Source organism: Canis lupus, chromosome 26 (assembly GCF_048164855.1).
Source record: "Canis lupus baileyi chromosome 26, mCanLup2.hap1, whole genome shotgun sequence".
Classification (NCBI taxonomy): domain Eukaryota; kingdom Metazoa; phylum Chordata; class Mammalia; order Carnivora; family Canidae; genus Canis; species Canis lupus.
In genome coordinates, this window is record NC_132863.1 from 39729111 (window position 1) to 39752864 (window position 23754).

General features: G+C 47.7%; 1 protein-coding gene across 4 annotated transcripts in view; it reads right to left on the reverse strand.

The window, feature by feature from the left end:
* The window catches only part of NFATC2 (nuclear factor of activated T cells 2), a 144729-nt gene that overhangs the window by 71569 nt on the left and 49406 nt on the right, over positions 1-23754 (reverse strand). For all 4 annotated transcript variants that reach the window (XM_072801447.1, XM_072801444.1, XM_072801446.1 and 1 more), the window contains exons 4-5: positions 8256-8458; positions 7123-7295 (exon numbers count right to left, since the gene is read on the reverse strand). In XM_072801447.1, coding sequence (XP_072657548.1) covers positions 7123-7295; positions 8256-8458 — 376 coding nt within the window. The remainder of the gene's footprint in view (positions 1-7122; positions 7296-8255; positions 8459-23754) is intronic.

Below are 23754 nucleotides of genomic sequence, written 5' to 3' on the forward strand. Positions count from 1 at the left end.
AGGGTTGCTGAGCTGATCTCTGGTTTATGTGAGATGCCAATCTTGGGTTGCAGCCCAAATTAATCTGTTACTGGTGATACACCTCCACGTTGGTGTCCTGAGACCCAGCACAATGTGGGTGTCATGCTGGTTTGGTCCCTTGCTAGCTGTGTGACCACAGGCAATTTATTTAACTTCTCTGTTCTTCAGTTTTCCCAGCTGTGAAATGGGAACACACACTGAGTTCGCAGTGTTTTTGATGAGCCAACAGCAACACAGAACGTGCTTGACTCACAGTAAGTGACTGATCATTTTTCCTTTTCCTTTACCTCTTCCCTGCTGGGTCCTGTTGTCTCCCTTCTACCTTCATTTGGTCTTACTAACATCTACTCTGTACCTGGCACTGTGCTAAACAAATTTGAAAACATAGATCCCATCATGTCAGTCCTCTACTTAGAACTCAAGACTTACTGTTTCATTTCAAATAAAATCCAAGTTCTCAGCTTCATCTCAGGTCTCTCCTGACCCCTCTTCACTCCACACAGCCTCCCTAGCTGCTCTTCTTTTTCCTGAAGACCCAGCGCTCATGCCTGCCTCAGGGCCCTTGCACTTACTGTATCCTTCCACTAGGCCATGCTCCCCAACTACTCAGTCCCAGGTTAATATGAAACTTCTTCCAAGAGGTCTCTCCTGATCAGTACACGCAACCCTGCTGCTCCCTGCCCCCAAGTCACCAACACATGGTCCTTGTTATTTTCATCATCATGCTTAGCTGTGTGAAATGATGGTTTTCATTACTTGTTTATTGTTGGTTTTCCCTACTAGAATGTGACCTCCATGAGGGCCAAGACTTTGTTTTGATCACTGTTTCATCCCTAGTGCCTAGAACAGTATATCATGCACTCCAAATATATTTCTAAGTGGAAAAATCCACGTTAAAAAGCCCACAGGAATTATGTGGGTCCTCCCGGCTTCTGGCAGAAGCAGGTAGACAAGTTAAGCAGCCTTGCTTCATGAAGCAAAGGAGGGAATATGCCAGAGTGGTCCCACTGAGTCTAAGGTCTTTCCTGAAGCAACCCTGCATGATTGCCTGCCGAGGAGACTGAAATGGAGCAATGAAGGAACACTGATGAGGGAAAGAACACAGATGGGTTTTCTAAGCTCTTGCTTTCAGAAAAGGGCATATGAAAGAAGCAGATTTCCAGATGGTGAACCATGGACCTCGACCCTACCTCACACCCTACACAAAAATTAGCCTCAGATGGAGTATAGCCCTAAGCCTAAAAGCCAGAATCAAAAAGCTTCTAAAAGAAAACATAAGATAATACCTTTGCTTCCTTCAGACAGCTAGAGATTTGTTGGGGGAATGCAAAGAGCACTAATCCCAAAGGAAAAGAAAATGATAAATTAGGGCTTCATCAAAATAAAACAGCGATGCTCGTTAAGAAAATAAATAGGAAAGCCACAGACTGGGGAAAATCGTCATAACACATACATTGACAAAAGACTCCTATCCACAGTACACAAACAACTGCTGCGTAATAACAATAAAAATATGAGTAACCCAACAGAAAATGGGCAAAAGCTTTGAACGGACACTTCACTAAAGACATGGAAACAGCCAATAAGCACACAAACTGGAGTCCAGCATCCTGGGTCACTGGAGAAATGCAAGTTATGCATAAAGAGGTACAGTTCAGGCTCTCTGTAATGGCTACTAATAGAAAGACTGGCAAAATCCAACACCAGGGACACCTGGGTGGCTCAGTGGTTGAGCATCTCTCTGTGTGTCTCTCATGAATAAATAAATAAAATCTTAAAAAAAAAAAATCCAACACCAGTGAGGATGTGGTGCAAATGGAACTCCCATGCACTCTTGCACAGAGTATAAAATGATTTAGAAAATACATAAGCTGGAACATATCTTTCCACCCGTGAAGCAGCAAATCCATTCCCAGGTATTCACCTGGGAGCAGTGAAAGCATTTGTCCACAAAAGACCCGGAACGAGAAGGTTCGTGGCAGCCTTCTCCACAGCACCCAAACCCCGCCTGCAAGCCAAATGTCTATGAATGGTAAATAAACGAGCATTATAGTCACACAATTGAATAGTGTTTGGCAAGAAAAAAGAATAGACTATCAAATCACACGATAATAGCAATGGATCTCAAAACCACCGTGCTGAGCAGAAACCGCCAGACACAAGAGTACATGCTGTATAATTCCATTACATGAAGTTCCAGAACGGGGAAAGCTAAGCTACGGTGATAGGAATCAGAACAGCGGTTGCCTGTGTGCGCGACTGGGGAGGAGGTGCTGGCTGACGGGGTACGAGGGCCCTTCCAGGAGGGAAGGAAATGTCCTGTGTCTCGTTTCGAGCTGTGGTCACCCAGGTACCGTGAATTGTCAAAAATCATTCAGCTGAAGACTTGCAGTCTGCACCATTTCTTGCATCTTAATTATACCTTAGTAAAACACAGTTATGTCACCAAATGGGAGAGAATGAAAAGAGCTGGTGAGAAAATCCACGTTCTGGTCCCCATCATATACCCACTCCCCAGTTCCTGCAGAAGGAGCAAAGCGAATTTCCATCCTGTGCTGGGAGCAGGTAAGACTTAGTGGAAAACTGCTTTTGGTGCTTTTTGAAACTCGATTGACAGAGAGGCCCCTTCGGGGCAGGAAGAAAATCCACAGGGAGGTTCTCACGGGACAAGGCCTCTGCACCTGTGGAGAGCCCCACTCCGTCCCCTCGCTGCCTTTCTCTCCCCCAGGAGGCCTGGAAATGCTTGTTTTCACTATTTCTTTTTTTAAAACAAACATTCTAGAGATAGTTGCTCTGTGCCAGGCCCTGGCTGACACCCTCTGGTCTCCATCCTTACATGAGAGAGACTGGTAAGTAAACTGGGTTGTCAGCACAGCCGTGGGGGCCCCATGCCCCGTGGGGTCAAGGCAAGCATCCTTCTTGAGGGGCCAAGTGAAGAGCAGCCTTGGATGACGAGTAGTGAACCCAGTGACTAGAGGGTGGGAGGGGTCAGAGGGCCTCATGCTTCTCACAGCAGAACCACCGTCGATCTCCACTTAAAAGTCTCCCTGTGGGGCACCTGGGGGGCTCAGTGGTTGAGCATCTGCCTTCAGCTCAGAGCATGATCCCAGGGTCCTGGGATCAAGTCCCACATTGGGTTCCCCACGGTGAGCCTGCTTCTCCCTGTGTCTCAGCCTCTCTCTGTGTGTCTCTCATGAATAAATGAGTAAAATCTTCAAAAAATAAAATAAAAGTCTCCATGCACAGACCCCACCACTGACCAGCAGACTTGCCATCTCTGGGTGGGGTTTGGGCACCATACTGTTTTTTTAAGAACTCCCCAGGTGACTCCAACATGCAGCCAAGTTTGAACCAGTGTTCTGGATGGAGGGGACAGGATGGGCAAAAGCCAAGAAAGAAGTCAGAGAAAGATCCTAGTGGGTTTGGGAACTGAGTGACAGAGAAGGAATGCAGCTGAGGCAGTTTCCTGGGTTGAACAGAGCCCCAGCCAAAACCTTCCAGCCACCCAGAACCCCACTGTATTTGGAAATACGGTCTTTGAAGGTGTAAATAAATTAAGGATGGAGGGCAGATCACACAGGAGCAGCGAGGGCCTCGAATCTCATAAGAATGTCCTTATAGGAGATGGACAAGGACACAGGGAGGAGAGGGGCATGTGAACAGGAGGCAGAGATGAGAGTGATGCCCCCATAAGCCGAGGAGTGTGAGACTGCTGGGCTCCAAGGAGGAGCTTCCAGAAGGAACAACCCTGACACCCTGATTCCGGGCTCTGGCCTCCAGGACCCTGAGAGAACAGATGTCTGCCATTGTAAGCCTCCCTGTCTGGCACATCCAGGCATGCCAGTCCTAAGGAAGTCCTACAAGAGGGACCCAAGGGCTCAAGCACCACAAGGAACTAGCAGTTGAAGCTGAGAACACAGAGGAGCCCTGAGGAAAGGAGAACTGTCCCATCTCAAGGCTCCGGAGGAGGGAAGGCACCGGCCCTGCGAGCCAAGTGTGTGTTTGCCATCGGGGAAGACCAGGGTGTTCCCCCAGATCTCTCCCATGTCCTCAGAGAAGTGGGAGGTACCTAGAGCCAGGGAGACTGGAGAAGCTTCAAAATAGGCTCTGCTGGGGCACCTGGGTGGCTCAATGGTTGAGCATCCCCCTTCGGCTCAGGGCATGATCCTGGGATCAAGTCCCCCATCGGGCTCCCCACAGGGAACCTGCTTCTCCCTCTGCCTGTGTCTCTCATGAATAAATAAATAAAATCTTAAAAAAAAATTTGGCTCTGCTGACAACCACGGGAGGGACCTAAAAGTATGTCCTTGGCCATACCAAAGGATCTCATAGAAACAGAGAAGTAGTGTGGATATAGAAAGACATGGATTGCCTGTCTGCGCAAAGGGGAGAGTTGACCTGTGACATGCTGACCTGTGAATAAATAAATGTAAGGAATTGACTTTTCTAGCAAATTAGTCACTTTCCAAAGAGTGGCCTTCAGTAGTTTGTTCAAGTTTGGTTTTGGGGTTTTTGTTTTTGTTTTTCTTTTTTTTTTTTTTTTTTGTTTTGGTCTTTCGCTAGAATCTGAGAGCTTACCCTTGATCCCCAAGACATTATTACATAAGTGGCCCCTCTGAAGTAAGTAAGCTAGCCTTGCAAATAAGTACCAGCCCATGGAGTGTTTTTCTTACCAACTCACCTTCCCCACAGGGTATACACTAAGTCAACCAGTCAATAAATATTTATTGTACAAATACTCTGTCAACACAGGCTACAGACTGTCAATAAATATTTATTGAACATCTCCCTAAGGATCATACGGTAAGTCCATTAGTCAATAAATACGTGTAGAACTATCAGGCACCGGTCTAGGCAAATAGGACACAGAAGGCAATAAAAATGACAGAAGATTCTAAGAGAGAGAGAGAGAGCAACCAACCAACTGGTCGTTTAGTCTGGAACTGCAAGAAATGGTGGTGTTCTAGAAACCTTAAGAAGGTATTTCATAGAACTGAAAAGCTGGAGACTCTGGCTCTGCTACCTACTGAGTAAAAATGAGTGAATCACTCTACCAAGAAAGTCTGTTTCCTTATCTGTCAAAGGGAGGTAGCTGAATCAGCCAAATAGAGGGAAAAAACCCTATGTGCAAGGTTGTCAAACAACTTTATAACACCCTGAAGACCTTACCGGAGCTGTACATGGTTCAATGGTGATCCTTAAAGTCTCAGCTCAACAGGAGACACATTGACCTCAGGGACCCAAGATGGAGAGGGACAGGGGCTCCGGCATGTGTTCTCTCCTGAGGCCTCCTGCTCCCCACCTTACTACAAACCACAGCCCCATCCTGTAATGTGACTCACTTGCCAGAAAGAGGAGACCTTATCTTCTCAAAATCCCCCAAATTACTGAGGAAGAGCCTGAGTTTCCTTCCCAAAACATCTCGAGATGTTCAAAACCAACAGTGGAGTAGGGCAGCCACCATGACTAGCACTCAGGGGACAGGGGTGGGGTCTGCTGGGTAGAAGAGGGGAATTCCAATGTTTCTGCGCTGAAGTTTTCAACACTTGTTTTCCCTTGTTGTCTGCTATTGGGTCTTTCTCATCTAACATCAGAGGATAAGCTCACCACTGCGTTCAGTCTAATCCACATCGTGACTTGCAAGGCTGGAAGAAATCACAGGGCCCCTTCATCCTTTTCCAAAGACCAACCAAGACCAAGTTCTGGCTTCACTCCCAAAGAGGGCCCACGCTCTCTCCTCCTTGGCTTCTAGTCCTGAGGGCCAGACGTCCTCAACCCTCTCTGCATAAGATATTCATGCTTTTGCTTTACTCATTAATGTCTGATTAAGACTACCTCTGATTAATCAAAGCCACATGAAGATTTCCTCTGATCCACACAGTAGTTTGAATTTGTTACTGTTTTTTAAAAATCAGGAGATTTTTGGTTTGTCTGACAAAGTCAGAGGATCTGGCCGCCTCTAGTCTACATGCCCGCGTGGAAATATTGGCTGGGGTAGCATAAAGGCAGCCCGTTTAGGTGGGGAACATATCCTTCTGCTCCCTGGTCTCCACCACTCCCTACTGCTACCCACCAAAAGCCACTCCGCTCCTCCACGTGACCCCCCTGGCCTCTGCCGGCAGCAGATTTCTGTGACACCAAGTTACGGTAAAATGTCCAGCAAAAAGGAAAAAGAATCCTGAGACATAATTGAATACAGAACACGACTGTAACAACATAAAAAATACTCTTAGAAGAGACTAAAAAAATCATATAAACAGCTTTGGTTTCCGCAACGTTTACTTTTTCTTTTTTATGCTTTGGCAAATGATTTGCGAACTCTCAAACCCTAAGCAGACAATAAGTTTTGCCATGTCCGACTGCAAAAAACAACTACAAAACTTGCCTCGAGTCCCCATGAATGAGCTCAAAGCAGCTTCTTTCAAAGCCTAATGAGAACTGAGCCAGTTTCTGCTCGGGGCCCTTCCACACAGCAGGTCTCGGCCATTGCACACTGGATTATTCTAAGATTACTCTGCACTTTTGTTTGGGCATCTTTCCCTGTTCAAATCCCAGCCCTGCTGGGACAAGTTAGCCAACCCTTCAGCTCTCTCCCACCTCTTCTGTAAAACGAGCATCATGGTACCAGCCATTGCCAAAGACTGCTGTGAAGATTCCACGAGCTATCGAGTGCTGAGTGCTCAGCACTGTGACCAGCAGCGTCACCGCTCAATAAGCGAGAGCCACTGGGAGACCCTTCTGACTGAAATGAGAGGCCAGGAAAAGAAAACGAGGACGCTGTGTACAGTGAACTCACTCCTACTGCATCAACCTTTTTAAAGACCAAATCATTTATACATTTCAAATCTTCTAAACAAAGCTGTAGGCTACTCATTAGCTGTATTATTTTTTTAATTTCCTGTGAGACCACAGAACCTTCCACAAGTAAACAGAAGCAGAAAGAAATCGTTACATGTGCTCTGTCTCTGGGCCCTATGGTCCTCCTGGGCCCCCTGTGGACACTTGTGGGTCTGGGGTACTCTTGCTGGGCACCTTGCCCAGGGTGGACTGTCACATACAGTACACTTTGCAGAGGCTGACCCTGCCCAAAGCCCAACTTACAGCACTCGATGGGGTTAGATGCTGTCTGCAGGGAGACGATCCTCCCGCTGGACTCTGGGATGTGCACTCGGAAGACCAGCCGCACCCGCGTGTTCTTCCTGCCAATGTCCGTCTCACCCTTCCGCAGCTCGATATCGGCGTTCCTAAGCTTCAGGATTCCCGCACAATCAATGCTGCCAGGAGGTGGAGAACCCCATTTAGAACTGACCATCTCAGTGAAGAGAAGAGATCACCCATAAAACCACCTTACTCAGTTAACCAAAATAATACCACCAGCTATGGTGGACGGGGAAGGGCGGTGGCTGCAGTCCATTGATAAATATTTCATCCAGGAGCTGATGCCCAGTTGGGGGTAAAACACTTCCAAAGTCATGAGCGAAATTCCCTAGTGGAAATTACTTCTCCAGGGAGATTTTTTCCTGCCAGTTTTTCTACTCTCAACATTATCTGAGAAACCCAAATATGCAACTGGTCAAATTGATTATAGATTATTCAGTAGATAAAGAGTGGTGTATCAACATTAAGGATCTTTAATTTGATAAATGTACTGTGGTTACGAAGGAACGCAGTCTTGTACTGAGGAAATGCATACTCAGGCATCTAAATGTAAAAAAGTCACTGTGTTTGCAACTAACTCTCAAACAGCTCAGGAAAAGCCGAAGAGTGAAGGGAATAATAAAGCAAGTTGGAAAACGTTCGTGATGGACAAATGTGAGTGAACAGGAGACAGGAGTTCTTTGTAAAATTCTCGTGGTTTGGAAGTTTGATATTATTTTCTAATAAAGAGTTTGTTTTAACACCAATACATGGGTGCAATGTCTCCCAAATTTTAGCTATATTGCTATTGCTTTGTGGGTTTCAGCCTTTCCGCATCATCATTTAATAATTTTCTTTAGGCCAAACACATTTTTAAAGGTCAATAAATTTAGCCTCATCCCAAATGAGACAATCCAAAGATATATGTGTTCTCCTCCTGACACTTTTTAAACAAATCTTTAAGGGTCCATCACAGAGTGGGAAGAACCATCCATGGTTTCTTCCACCAACTTCAGAGTCCCCTGTCCCAAATCCCTGCCACTTGGCCCCACTTGCTTCCCCGTAAAGACCCATCACCCTTGGCCCACAGCCCTTACGTCGCCCTCATGTTGTTTTTTGGCTCCAGAGGGATCTCCAGGACTTTGGTGTTGCCCACAATCTTCTCATAGCTGGTGGTAGTGACGGTTTTTCCTGTGATCCGGTGCACCTGGTAGAAGGCATGGGGCTTAAGGATCCGCTCATCAGCTGTCCCAATGAAGATCTGAAGACCCAGGGGCTTGTTTTCCATGTAGCCATGGAGCTGTGGGGGAGAAAACAAAAATCAGATTATTATAGCACCTTTGGTATGTAGGGTGTTGCTGGGTGTAGTCCCACCAAGATCTGAGAAGCTCATGGGCAGCAGAAAGAGCACAGGATTGCTGCATCATCTAGAGGAATGGAGAACTGGAAGTAACCTTGAGGTCCAACCAGAAGGGCTGCTTAAACAAATTACAGAGATCCTCTCTTAATTGGAATATTAAACAACCATGAGGAAGAATGTAGTAGATCAGAGCTGCATTTATGAGGAAACAGCCAGAAACTCCCAGAGCTCGGTGTTGTCAGTAGGGTGGTGGGAGAATGTCACATGGTGGTGAAGATAGAAAATAATCAGGAAAGGTAAACAAGAGCTCTTGACAATGGTTGCCTGGGAAGATCAGAAGAAGGAACTCACACTTTTTATATGAATATATTTTTTAATTATAAGTTTTTTTTAATTAAAATCATTAACAAGTTATATTTTTTAATTAAAAAAAAAGAAAAAGAAAGAAAGAGGGAGAGAGAGCAAGGCAAAAGTACCATCATCTGAGTCAAAAGAAAATTAAAGACTGGAAGAAAATGTGGGTAACATAGAATAGGCAAAGGATTAGTACACAAATACATAAAGAATGCCTACAAATGAATAAGTAAAGGACAAGATTCCTGGCCATCCTACTTAAAATTGAGTCTTACCCTCAGTGGGTAGGACTATCTCCTTCCTTCTTCTCTATCTCCTCTTCCTTCTTTTTATCCCATCTAATATTATTATATATTTCTTTGATTCCTTTTGGTTAGGTCTTTCTTTTCTTTTCTTTCTTTCTTTCTTTCTTTCTTTCTTTCTTTCTTTCTTTCTTTCTTTCTTTCTTTCTTTCTTTCTTTCTTTCTTCTTTCTTTCGAGAGAGTGTGTGCACATGAGAAGGGGAGAGGGCCGGTGAGAGAGGGAGAGACAGAATCTGAAGCAAGCTCCATGCCCAGCATGGAGCCTGACATGGAACTCAATCTCACAACCCCGAGATCATGACCTGAGCCAAAATCAAGAGTTGAACACTTATCCAACTGAGCCACCCAGGAGCCCAGGTCTTTCTCCTACAACCATCTCTTCAAAGGCAGGCATGTCTATTTATTTTACTTGCCACAACATCCCTAGCACCTAGAATGCTGCTTGGTACATGGTAGGTGTTCTGGTACACATTTACTGAATGAATTAACAAAATTATCCCACATAAAAATGAGCAAGAAGGGATCCCTGGGTGGCGCAGCGGTTTGGCGCCTGCCTTTGGCCCAGGGCGCGATCCTGGAGACCCGGGATTGAATCCCACGTCGGGCTCCCGGTGCATGGAACCTGCTTCTCCCTCTGCCTGTGTCTCTGCCTCTCTCTCTCTCTCTCTGTGTGTGACTATCATAAATAAATAAAAATTTATTAAAAAAAATTAAAAATGAGCAAGAAATTTGAACAGGCAATTCACAGAAAAACAAATGGCCATTAGTGTGGAAAAGATGTTCAATCTGACTTATAAACAGGAACACGCAAATTACATAACTATGGGATATCATTTTTCACCTGCTAGATTGGCACGCATGTTGGTATTTAATAAAATCACCTGTTTTAGAAACTATGGGCACACAGGCACTCCCATGCAGGTGATAAGGACATAACAGGGTATAACTATTTTGTTATTATTTTTTTAAGGATTTTATTTTTTAGTAATCTCTATACCCAGTGTGGGGCTGGTATAATCCTGAGATCAAGACTTAAATGCTCTACCAACTAAGCCAGCCAGGTACCCCTTAAAGAGTATTATGTAGCAGCTATTATAATCAGAAATACATATTCCCTATGACCTGCTAATTCCATTTCTCACTATGTACCTTTAGAAGAAATATTGTGCATTTAGGAGACATGCACAAAAATGTTTATGAAAACAAATGTAATAATAATCGATTAACTACAGCAGTAGGCTTCTGAGTAATATGAAATGTCCAGGCTAGGAAACAGTCCAGCAATTAAAAAAAAAAAAAAAAACACAGTAAAGATCAATGAACTAACCCAGAAAAGTCTAATACTTACTGCTGAAAAAGATGACAATTTGCAGAAAAACACATACCACACAATACAACTTATTTTTTTTAATGCTGGATGTTTGGGATCTATCCATTGATACATATATAAATGCAATAGGAAAAGGTACAAAGGGTTGTATGCTAAAGTGACCACACCATAGTCACTTCTAGGGATGGAGGAGATTAAGGTTAAGAAGGTGGTCAGAGAAGACTACCACTTGATTTACAATGAATGAAGAATCTATGCCTAGAAACTTGTGAAATGTAACATTAGTTTTTTAAAACACACACACACACACACACACGAAAAAGAGGACTGGGTTGAGACTTTGAAGATGGTGTCTCATCTTGCCACTCTCCCCCTGAAAAACACTGTTCCATTCTTGGCAAACCATGTGGGCGTGGGGCTGTGACAAGTGACAGCTTCCAAAACCCTACCCTTCTCTGCAGATCTACAAAACTAGGATCTCTAGTCAACTGCCAAGAAACAAAGGCTCCAGGGTAATGGGAGGGGTTACACATGGTCTAGAACCACGCCGGCCAGTATAATAGATACAAAAATTAAAGAAAATGGAAAATCCAATTTCTCGGTCACACTAGCCACATTTTCAGCACTCAGGAGCCACAGATGGCTAGTGGCACAGATACAGAACATTTCCATCAGCAAGTTCTACTGGACAACACCTGTCCAGAGAGATGTTCTTCTCAACAGCCTTCTAAACACCAAACAGAGACAGGCTGGGAGTGGAGCAGAGCCAGATGACACCTCTTTTAAAACCTGCCAGGCCGAGGCCCACAGCATTTACATGTCTGATACACACCCAAGAGGCGCCCAAGGGCAAAGATGGAAATCCTGAGTGGGAGCTTCTTATCTTCTCCCCCAGGCAAAGTGAAGAACAGTGTACTGTTCTGCAAAAATCACAGGAAGAAGGTCAGAGTTCAGATTTTGTTTCTGTTGGTTGTGCTTTGTATTTGGACCCAAGATAAATATATTTCCTCACCTCCTCTCTGGGATTTATTGGGAGGTAGTAAACAGAGTATTGCACAGTGTAGACAGGAGTAGGTCGGATAGATAGCGAGCCCTGATGGTCTGTTTCCTTCTTCCTCCCCAGGATGGAAGAAGAAATCGCAGCCTCGGTATATGTACTCACGGTGAACATCCAGGAGACACCTGAAGATATAATGTGCCACATCCCTGTGGATCCACCTGAATCCACTACTTCTATCTCTTTCCCTGCAGGAACACTGGCCCACACACCACTGTCCCCCAACTGGCCCCTTCTGGCCTTTCACAGAATAGTCCAATCACCTTTTAAAAAAAAAATGCAAATGAGACACAGACACTCTCTTGCTTACAACTCTCCAAAGACTTCCTGTGGCCTTAGAAAAAAATCCAAACTTGGTCCCATGGTCTATGAGGCTTCCACCAGCACAGAGTCTCACTTCTTCTCCCTTCACCCCATTAGGTTCCTGCCAAAACCCACCATCTTCTGTTCCCTGGGTACACCGAGCTCTCTCCCCCACCTCAGGGCTTGTGCACAGCCCCCTTCTCTGCCTAGAGTGCTCTCCCACTGGTACATTCTGTTTTCGGATACTTTCAGGTCTTTCCCGAGCCACACCCAATGCTGGAAACAGCTTCTCGGGCCTTGCAAAAAGCCACTTGTTAAAGTTTTAGAAATTTTAAGAGCCAGTGGATGCCACTTTGGTAACTTGAAGTCAGCCACAGTAGGGATATTTATACCACAAAAACTGGCAAATGCTACACATCAGGGCTCTTTTTTTTTTTTTTTTTTTCCAGAGAATCGGACACTTAACATTCTCGAGCATAGCACTGGAATCGTGACTTCAGACAATTCTAAAAAATGTCTTGTTTCGTTAGTTATTTGTTTGCCTAGTATCTCTCTCTCTCTCTTCCCCACCTGAACACGAGGCCCAAGAACCTTGGTGGCAGGAACCTTGTTTATTTTGGTCAGTGTGAGCAATAAACATATTGAATTCACGGTCATGGTCACCAACAACGCATCAGCTAAATGCATGCCACCCACAGGCCAAGTAACTGGGTAGGAGGGGCCCACTGAGGCTTGCAAGGGTCAGGCGGCCTGTCCAGGTACCCCGGCTAGTGTAGGGCCGAGCTAGGATGTGGATTCCAGGCTCCCAGGCCACTCCGTTAACCACCACACGCTCCATGACCTGGTGTGACCACAGCTGCTCGGGGAGCTGGGACTACAGGTCAGACACACAGATGAGGTCCTCAGAGGAAACACGTGCTCAGGTGGGAGATCAAATGTGTTCTCCTTGCTCAAGAAGGGGTGTCAGAGGAGTCGGAGGGGAATGGATGAAGAGAAAGGAAGGCACCAGAAATCAATACAAATAATGGTGCTCCTCATGAAAGAGAAGCTCATTCCTTTATTTTTTTTTAAAGATTTTATTTATTTATTCATTAGAGACACACAGAGAGGCAGAGACACAGGCAGAAGGAGAAGCAGGCTTCATGTAGGGAGCCTGATGTGGGACTCGATCCCGGGACCCCGGGATCACAACCTGAGCTGAAGGCAGATGCTCAACCACTGGGCCGCCCAGGCATTGCTCTCGTTCCTTTAAAAGAAGGGCCTCAAAAATAAATAAATAAATAAATAAATAAATAAATAAATAAATAAATAAATAAATAAATAAAATAAAATAAAATAAAATAAAATAAAATAAAATAAAATAAAATAAGTTCCTCTCTGCGTTCTAGAGCAGCCCCGTGGTAGAGCCTGACCAACGCCTGCGGTGAGAAGAGAGAGAGCCCATCTCACCAGGGGAGTGGCCCCTCCCCAGGTAGCACCAGGCAGGGGTGTGGTGTCCCAGAAAGAGGAAAGGATTTCATTCTTGGTCAGACACAGCTAAAGTTCGATCCCAGCCCTGCTTCTTGAAAGCTGTGTGACTTTGGAGCAGGGGCTCCACCCTTCTGGGTTTCAAATGATCACGAAAGAGAGGGATACCACCTCCTACTCCCTGGGGCTCCTTCAAAGGCTTCGCAAGATGACTTTCATAGGGCCCCAGAGTATAGCACCCAGCAAGGGCCCGTGAGCAGAGACTTTTCCTTGTCATCACAGGATGACATAAATCAAAACACGGAGGTGAGACTACAGAACTGAATGGAAAGGTGAAGAATGAATGTGAAAGACTAGCAAAGTGAAAAACGACCCGAAACATGCCTGTGGGTGGCAAACCCAGGCACTAATTCCAGTCTTCTCTGCGGGCTGGCTAACAGCCACTCTGACAGAGTGCTGGAAGGAGGTGGGGCCCCGTGAAGAAAGCTCACCAGCTTGCATGAAATGCAAAGAACACTTCCCCTCCACCCCCACCCTCCCAGAGAAGGTGGTAGAAGGTGCCCCAGGGCTCTGACTGCTTGCTGTGCTCATTCTGGAGAGCCCAGCCAGCCATCTGGAGATTTGGTAGGAAGATCATGGAGCCATTTCCTTGCTTCTCCAAAGCCGAGTGATTTGGGTCTTGCAAAAACCACCTCATGTCTTGGGATAGCATGATGGGCCCTTGAGGTCCCCTAGGCCCTGTTGCCCCCATTTTAGGGAGACTTTGGTCACGAGGCCTCTTTCTAGGCTCCCCCAGAGGTGAGGTCTTTCCCAGGGGCAAGCAAAGTCACCTTCCGACTTTAGCAGACACCTGCTGCAAACCTATGAGTTCAAGGTCAGCTGGTCTCCAAAGCACAAGAGGCTCTGCTTCCTGCACAGAGGTGAGAGCGAAAGTTCTGCTTCTTGTCATTTCCCAGGTGGCTGACAGGGTTCCAGGAAGAAGGGGTGTTTCTGGTGCACAGGGTGGTGAGGTTTGGTTCGTGAGGAGGGAGTGGCAAAGCTGATTTAATCTGCACAGCAGGAAAGCAGGGTCGCTCCTTTTTTGGATGAGAAAACTGAGGCTCAGCAGGATTAAGGGCCCTGCTCATGACCCTACAGTTCCAAAGCCCCTGGGGTGGAACCCCAAGGATGTGGCCAGAATCTGGAGTAGGTCTCTTAAGACAGGCAGGTATATCCCGCCAGCTCAGCAAAAAGAACCCGGAGCGAACACGGTGTCCAGGCCTCGGAGACCCAGGGTTTCAAGGGAAGGCCCATCAGAACCCCCACCCCCCTGGGACGCCTGGGAGGCTCAGTGGTTGAGCGTCTGTCTGCCTTTGGCTCAGGTCATCCAGTCCCACATTGGGCTTCCCACAGGGAGCCTGCTTCTCCCTCCGCCTGTGTCTCTGCCTCTCTCCGTGTGTCTCTCACAAATAAATAAATAAAATCTTTAAAAAAAAAAAAAGAACCCCCCACCCCCAGATTCAAGCCCTACCCACTTGCAACAGCAATACAGCAATTTAACTGCCCTGGTGCACAGATAAAAGAACATCCATCGACGTTGATAGTAACTGTATAACAAGACAAAGGAAAAGTGAGTAGCGGGTCATTTATTGTAGGAAAAATAGGCAATACCAAAAAAATCAAAATAAAGTATAAATTATCAAGAAAATACTCTCTCAAAATAAGGAAGCGTTTCAGTATATTCCTTCCAGACTTTTCTTCTAGGCGCACATATTTGGGATTCTGTTTTACATACTGTTTCCACTTAACAATACAGTGTGACCATTTCCCCTTGTCATTGAATCTTATTTGAGACGATCTCAAATGACTGCAGAGGCTCTCCCGGGGACTAGCAAGGCCAGGGAGGTGCCCGGGCACCTGGCCACGTGACTTACGGAGGCACTGGTTCTCGGGATTGTCTAAAGGCCAGGTAGGCACCCGGGAGTGAGTGCTGCCTTAAATTTTGCCCCCAGCCTTGCGTCACCCTGGGTCCTACCCCTGGCATTTCCAACCTCTGTATGGGCTACAGCTTTAACCCCTACCTTGGGGCACTGACTGCGTTCAAACTTTCCCCCGTGATAAACCCTGCAATGAGAACTCCTAAATGACATTTCCTTGAAAACAATTTTTCTATCAACCCTGCTCAGAGCTTTTTAAATACTCTCAGATGGACGAAGATTGCCATCAAGTCCAAAATGTGGGATTGATTTTCAAAATGGCAACCGGCCAAAGAAACTGTTTTGAATTTTACTAAAATCAAACTTTAACAATGTTAAGTAGCATTTTTTTGTTGTTGTTGAATTTGGAATATTAGGAAATTGGTATCGTCCTCATAGACTTCACTGTGAAAGAAGGGAAAAGCCTGTGAGGGTGTTTTCTTGCGATTCCCCGTTGCCACATAGCAGGAGGGAGGAGATTTCTCCAAGTATGCGTGGATCCCAAACTCTGCCTTTATTGTTTTGGATGCAAAAACTGCAGAACGTACCTGCCCCCCCACCCTCCACACATAGGCACATACACACACGGACACACACAAGCATACACATAGACACAGATACTCACAGACACACACAGACACACATAGACGCACACATAGACACACACAAATAGACTCACACAGACACAGACACACAGACTCATACACATACAGACACAAAGACACACATAGATGCATACACAGTGATACACACACAAGCATACACAGATAAACATAGATGTACACGCACTCACACAGATGGACACACAGACACATGCACACAAATAGACTCACACACAGACACACATAGATGCACACAGACTCACAGAGACATACATAGATGCGCATACACAGATACACACACAAACACACAGACTCACACAGACACACATAGATGCACAGACACACACAGTCACACACAAATAGACTCACACACACACACAAGCATACACACACAGACTCACACCAGACTCTCACACACGGACACACACACACACCAGGGAAATTAGATGATGACTTTACTCTCACCTCAGGCATCCCAACAGGCATTACACACCCACCTAGTGAGCACACAGTAGTAATTTCACCAGAAATCCTAATTCTTGGGACCACCCTCTGCCTCCTCCCTCTACTGGCTCCATCTCAAAGTCCTGTCAATTCCACTTCCGAAAGCGCACTCAGACCCACCCCCTCCCTCCATCACCACCCCCTTCATCCAAACTACCACCTTCCCTCCAGCCCTCGCCCCCCATTCCCCATCCTGCAGCCAGGATGACCTTTCAGAAACTTTGGCTCCTCACTCCCTGTCCAGTCTGCTGGCTGAAGGGCAGGCGTGGCCTGGCCCCTCCCCACAGCACACATCCCCCTACCAGCACCCCAACCCCCTGCCCCTTACAGGGTGTTCCCCTGCCTCTGATCATCAGGAATAATCTCGCCCCACCCCCATCCTCCTTAACTCCTCCTTCACTCCCACTGCAGAGCAGGACCCAAATCTTATTTCCCACCGAAGTTTCCTTGCTCCCAGGTGGGGCAGGGCCCCCAGTAACACTCTCCTTTGCTGCCTCCTTCACCATCATTACCAGACCTAATTCACTGTCCAGTTACTGCATGTCTGCCCCCCCGTCCATCCCCACAAAGTTCTGTGAGCTATTCAAGTGCCCTTTTTACAGAAGAAGAAGCTCAGCTCAGAGAGGTCAGGTCCCCCCAGCAAGCTAGCAGCAGAGCAGGGATTTGAATCCAGGTCTCACCTCCTTCATCTGCTCTACGTGGACGGACACAAAAGACAGGACAAGAGAGCGACCTGGTTGAAATACATAAACCCACGAGGAGAGTCTGTGGAAATAGGGTGCGCCCAAACCTACTACACACACAGACACACCCAGACACACACAAATAGACTTTGGAGATTTGGTAGGAAGATCATGGAGCCATTTCCTTGCTTCTCCAAAAGCCGAGTGATTTGGGTCTTGCAAAAACAACCTCATGTCTTGGGATGGCATGATGGGCCCTTGCGGTCCCCTATGCCGTCGCCCCCATTTTAGGGAGACTTTGGTCACGAGGCCTCTTTCTAGGCTCCTCCAAACCCAAAGATGAGGTCCTTCCCAGGGGCCTGGGGCAAGCAAAGTCACCTTCCAAATTCAAATTGCACACCAAAGTATGCAGGTAATTTTGCAGTTATCTTTTAAAATTAAAAATGTACACCCCCTTTGATGAAGTAACTCTACTACTGGTGAGTGGGCTGTCCTATGGGCGTCCTGGCAGATGTGTGGAAAAAAATAAGCACAAGGTCACTGAGTGCCACACTTTTTAAAATAGCAAAAGATTGGGCCCATCAAGAGTACTGGTTAAGTCAGTGGTGATGGACGACGCAATATGATGCTGTTACAGAAAAGAATGAGTATTCTAGGAACCTGCGTGGCAGTTAATACGAATGGCATCCCTTGGCACTGTGCAGTGCACAACCTGGGCAACTCTAGGGAAGCTTTTATGTATGGATATAAAATAATCTCCAAAATATACTGTGACAGTGAGACCCAATATACCTATTAGTGTTATGTAGGTGTGAGGGTGGGGAGTGTGTGGGAATCCAAAGTAAAATTTAAAATAAAACCAGAAATCTGGGGATCCCTGGGTGTCTCGGTGGTTTAGTGCCTGACATTGGCTCAGGGTGTGCTCCTGGAGTCCCAAGATTGAGTCCCACATCGAGCTACCTGCAGGGAGCCTGCTTCTCCCTCTGCCTGTGTCTCTGCCTCTCTCTCTGTGTCTCTCATGAATAAATAAAATCTTTAAAATAAATTAATTAATTAAAATAAAATACAAAACCAGAAATCAGACGCTCTTTTTAAAATGCCCATTGGAGGGATGCCTGGGTGGCTTAGTGGTTGAGTGCCTGCCTTTGGCTCAGGGCGTGATCCCGGGGTCCTGGAATCGAGTTCTGCATTGGGCTCCCTACAGGGAACCTGCTTCTCCCTCTGCCTGTGTCTCTGCCTCTCCTTTTGTGTCTCTTACGAATAAATAAAATGTTTAAAAATAGTAATAATAAAATAAAATATCCCCTGGATTTTTATCATTCCCAGGGAGAAGCTTGGTTGTCCCAAGAGCCCATGGCTGCAGCACCCCTGAATCTATTATATTGGTTACAGCTCAACACAAAATTTTTCTGAATGTATAATGTAAAAAATAAGGCCAAAACATTCATTCACAGAAAGAGATCCTCCCCGCCCCACTTTTCTCTTTGTGAATCTTGACACTTCTTTTAAAGGCCAGAAGGAAGAAAAACTAAAGCAATGGAGGTACCAATGCATGTGCGATGTGCCATCCCATCCGGTGAGAAAAGTCAAAACCCAGGACCCACCCGAGGAAACCTCAAGAGTAGGAGGTCCAAGGTGGAAGCCTTCAGCAAAGAAAGAGACAGGCCGAAGTGCCAGCAGGCTCCGTTTGAGTTCAGGCTATGGGGCCTACAACCAAGAGAGAAGCAAACCACACACCACATCCAGTCGAGTAGCAAGTCTTGGTGACTCAACATTCAAAATCCATCCAAAATCTAACTGCTTTTCACGAGTCCTATTATCACCACCCTGGTCTGAGCTTCTACAATCTCCTGCCTGGACTGGTGCAGTAGACTCCTTCCTGGTCTCCCTGCCTTCATCCCTCTACCCGCTCCCTCCCTGCCCCCTCCCCCTCCACACAGTCTTCTTCACGCAGCAGCTAGAATGATCTTTACAGTCTGAAGTTAGGGATCCTGTTCCTCTGCTCAACACTGCCCTCCCCCTGCCTGCCCTCCACCGCTTCCCCCCCCCCCCCCCCCCCGCCACCAACAGCCAACATCTTACTCAGATCAAAAAGCCTGTGTCTTGCACATGACTCAGAAGATCCTATACGATCCGGTCCTCTCTTCACCATCTCCAGCCCACCGTCCTCACTCCCTCTGCTCCAGCCACACTGGCCTGATGGTCCTCAAACAGGCCAGGCACAGGCCAGACACACCCTCCCACTTATTGTTCCCTCTGCTTGGAATGTTCTTCCCCCAAATCCACAGTGCTGCTCACTTCTCTCTTCATTCAAACCTGTCCTCAGAGGACTCCTCACCGGCACGGCCTTCCCCAACCACCCACCCCAATGTGGCAGGCACCCCCATATACCCTTCCCACTCCTCATTCATCCATCCTGCTTCCGTTACATCAGCCAATTATCGCCACCAGGCACCGCACAATATATTTATTTGCTTCTTTCTGCCTCCTGCACCGAGAGCATCATCAACTTATCTGTCTTGCCCACTGAGGCATCTATGGTGCCTAAATATCCATGCAGATGCTCGATGTGTGAGCAACACTCACAAGGAGCGTCTGAGTGGCTGGCAACCCCTCCAGACCCTTCCCTCCCCCTATGCTGCCCACACCACCTCCTCCCCAGCGCAATCTATCTTCCCGGCCCAGAGCGACCACTGTGTCCTGCTCAGCGTGGGCAGGACTCGGCTGGTCGGATGACTGGTCCCTGGCCTGCCCTGTCCCAAACAGAGGTGACAGCAGCTCTGGGGTGTGATGAAAAAGGAGCGGCACATCCGCTTGTCAACCCCAGCTGGGACACCCTCAGCCAGACACATCTTCAGCTGGCAGGAGACCTCTGTGACCAGCAAACTCCAGATGCCCACAGATAGGGCCACGTTTTAAAATCACATGGTGAGCCGGAGAAGGAGAATTTGGTATTTTGCACAGGCTTGAAAACAAAACAAGACAGTCTCTCTCTCTCTCTCTCTCTCCCTCTCTCAGGATTCTAAATTAAGAATCAAGTCATTCTATATTTCTCACATCACTGGAAATTAAAAACAGACGTATCTACCGCACAGCAAGCACGCTGCCTGAAGAGAAGCCTGATGGCTTTGAAACATGCTAAATTTGTTTCCAATTACCATGTCCACATTGGAAAGCCCGAGGAAGCCAGGGAGAGATCAGAGGCGAGGCGCATTAGCGGACGAGATCCCGGACCTAGTGTGCGTCTCCCACCCAGCACCTCCAGGGGTCTTTGCACAAAGGAACTGGACCGTACTGCCCCTGCCCCCTCCTATAGGGGGGGCTTCCCCTTCTCAGGTCCACTCACCCCCTCCACTCCCAACCCCCTGCCTCTGGTCCACTCGAAAGAACTGTCAGCTCCATCGTGGCTCCCCACCAGCATCTCCATCCTGACCAGTTATCTCCCTGGGCCAAGGAGCAACTGAGTCATCTAAGAGATGAGTCTGGAAGTCCTGGATTAAAATATGCAAGCCTTCTTGGAGTCAACCTTCGGATGGAGTTTGGGGTTTTTTTGTTTTTTGTTTTAAAAAGCCAAATGAGTACTTTGCAGGTCTTCTCTCTGTGCCACTGCGCGAGTGGGGCCCCCGGAGCCAGCCTGTCCGGGGTCATGACCTGTCACTGGTACTTCCTCTGTTGTGGCAGGGGAGTTACGGACTTCTCCGGGACTCAGTTTCTTCATCTGTAAGAGGGACTACAGGCATGACGCACCTCACCGGGCTGTCGGAAGGATCGAGTGAGTTACGTCTAAAGTGTGCAGCAAGAATTCAATAAGTATCCATTCTTGTTAATACTCATCCACCAATGGTGGCTGGGTGACTTTTGGTAAATTCCTCTTCTCTAGTTTCAGTTCTCAGAAGAAATCATCTTGAAGGCTGTCTCTCAGCTCTAAAACGTAATGATCCTCAGCTATGTTTAGAATAAAACCCAAATGCCTCGTCACTGCATACAAAACCCTGCACGATCTGGCCTTTGCTCGTGTCACCAACACTATCTCCCCAACTCTGGTCCAGCCACATGGACCTCCTTGATGCTCCTTAAATAGCCCGAGTTTGCTCCTACCTCAGGGACTTTGCACTTGCTGTTCTCACAGCCCAGAATACCCCCCCAACCACCACCACCACCCAGATCTTCCCACAGCTGGCTCTTTCCAATTCTTCAGGTCTCAGCCTAAATTCGAGGCCTTCTCAGAGAAGTCTGGCTAGAGTAGAGCCCCCGCCCTCACCCCACTGTCACTCCATCATGGCTTCCTGTTGATTTCCTTCCTTATAGTGATAAGTGTCACCTCATGCTTCTGCTTATTGTCTGCCCCCACTCCCCCCACAGCCCCCGCCGCTAGAATGACAGTTTGTTCATTACTGTGGCCCAGCATCTTGAGCAGCACCCGGCATATAGTAGACGTTCAATAAATATTTGCTGAGTAAATAAATGAACAGATTGATTCTCAGGTTCCTATGTGGCTCAACATATTGCCGGGTGATTCATCCTCCAGTGACCCTGAAAGAGGAGGCTTATTCATGTCTGGAAGAGAATCTCCGCATTTGGAGTCCGCCTAAATTCACTACCGTTTGAGCCAGTCTGCAGGAATGTGTCTCACCGTGAAAGAGACATATTATACCAGGCCAAGTCCAGTCCACTGGAAGTCAAAGAGGAGACAAACTTGGGCTGGAAAAATGAAGTTTACAATCTCTTCTCCAGGCAGCACTCAGGGATCCACACAGGGAGAGACTGGGCCGAAAGTGCAGTGACTTGGCAACCCGGTGGAGACGGTGAGGGAGAAGCAAGGCCCACGCAGGGCCCCCCACCACCAGCGTGTTCACCCAAAGCCCAAACGAGAAGGGACAGCATGCTTCAAAAACGTTTCTCCAGGCGTCTCTCACCCCAAGCACTGGCCTGACAGTGAGGGACACACTCCTGTCTGCAGGGGGGACCTGGGTTCTAGGAGAAGCAGGGAAGAGGAAGAAGACGGAGTCCCCCTTGCAGGGGACAATTGAGGACGCAAGGCAGCTCCTGGCCATCATGGCCATTCTGTGGGCCTACCTGCCCCTGACTGGTGGGACCCGACACAGCAGCGTGGAGCACCCCAAGGACGCCGGCGGGGGGGGGGGGTAAGAATCCCATCTCCCCAGCCCTGCTGGCAGCCCCCCAGAACACTCCAACATAACACCCAACGCAAATGCAGCTCAGCTCCTCATCAATGTTCCACCAAAGGCAGGGGCATGGAGTGAGGGGAGATAAGCATCTGCTCCGGCCCCTCCTTTTTCATAGCAGCCCAAAGCTGAGAAGGAACCCCGGGACAGTGGGGTGGGGGGAAAGGCAGACTCTAGAAAGGCAGCAGAGCCATGGGAAAGGTGAGCCAGCCCCATCCAATCACACCCCCGCCCCTGCCCCCGCCCCCAGAGGCAGCGCAGGTCTCCCTGGATGCAGACCAACACCTCTGAGTCACTTTTGCCACCAGGGGGAAGAGGGGAAGGCAGACGTGATGTGTACCTTTCCGTACACTATTTTGGGATTTTAAGATCCAATTTCTTTCGTTTCAAAGGGTGGGTTTTTGGAGGGCCCCGCACCACTCTGGTGCCCCGCGCTGGGCGGCGAGACAGCGGGGAGACTGCCCGCCGCTGCCGGTGACCTGCGGAGAGGCGGGGCTCCCTGGCAGGTCAACAAATCACATCATACAGGAACAAGGAGCCCGTTCTTGTGCGCGGCCGCACGGGGCCCGGCTTTCGTAACACGAGGGGAGGCTGGGGGCCGATCCCCTCTGACTCATCTCTTGATGGAGGCAGCTCCTGTGCTCATTCATTCATTCGTTCATCATTCAGCAGAGGGCCTCACGGGGAGGGGCCGCAAGCAGAGGGCCGCGCTGCAGAACCATTACACCCACCCCTGCCGTGAAGAATCAGGGACCCCTCTGGGCCGATGGTAACATTCAGGATTTTCATTGTCCTATAATTTATTTAAGATATGGGCTAAGAATTTTTTAAAAGCCCAACAACTGATGAATCGGAATTTCTCAGCCTCGGCATATTGACCAAGGTTGACTTGATTTGGGGGCCAGGCAACGACCTGCCGCAGGGGATGCCCTGCGCACTATAGGATGTTTGGCAGCAGCATCTCTGGCCTGCACTCAGGAGATGCCGGGAACCTACACCACCCCCCACCCCTAGTTGTGATGCAAAAAACGTCTCTGGACATTGTCTATGTCCCCTGAGGGTCAAAATCACCCCACTGGGAACCAGTCCTCAATTCCTTTGACATTCATGGGGGGTGGGGGGTGGTTTCTGTGGGAAGCCTGTACTGGAATCCTATCCCTTGTCCATCAGGAGTACAACTGGCAAAACCTCCAGCCTTCACTTCTCACCTTGTTCTCCACCTCCCCTGGGTCCCCCAACGGCTGCCTCTCGTCTAGACCACAGCATCCACCCCACTGTCATCTCCCTGCTTTTCTTTTGCTCTGCCCCACTCCTCGAATCCTAAATAGCCTCTAGAAACAGCCAGAGGGATCTTTTTAAAGCAAATCAGGTAATATCACTCCTCCACTTGAAACCCCCAATGGTTTTCCAGTGCATAAACAATTAAATTCAAATTCTATGGCCTGCAAAGTCCTGCATGATCAGATCCCTTCTTCTCTCTCTAGTCTTATCTC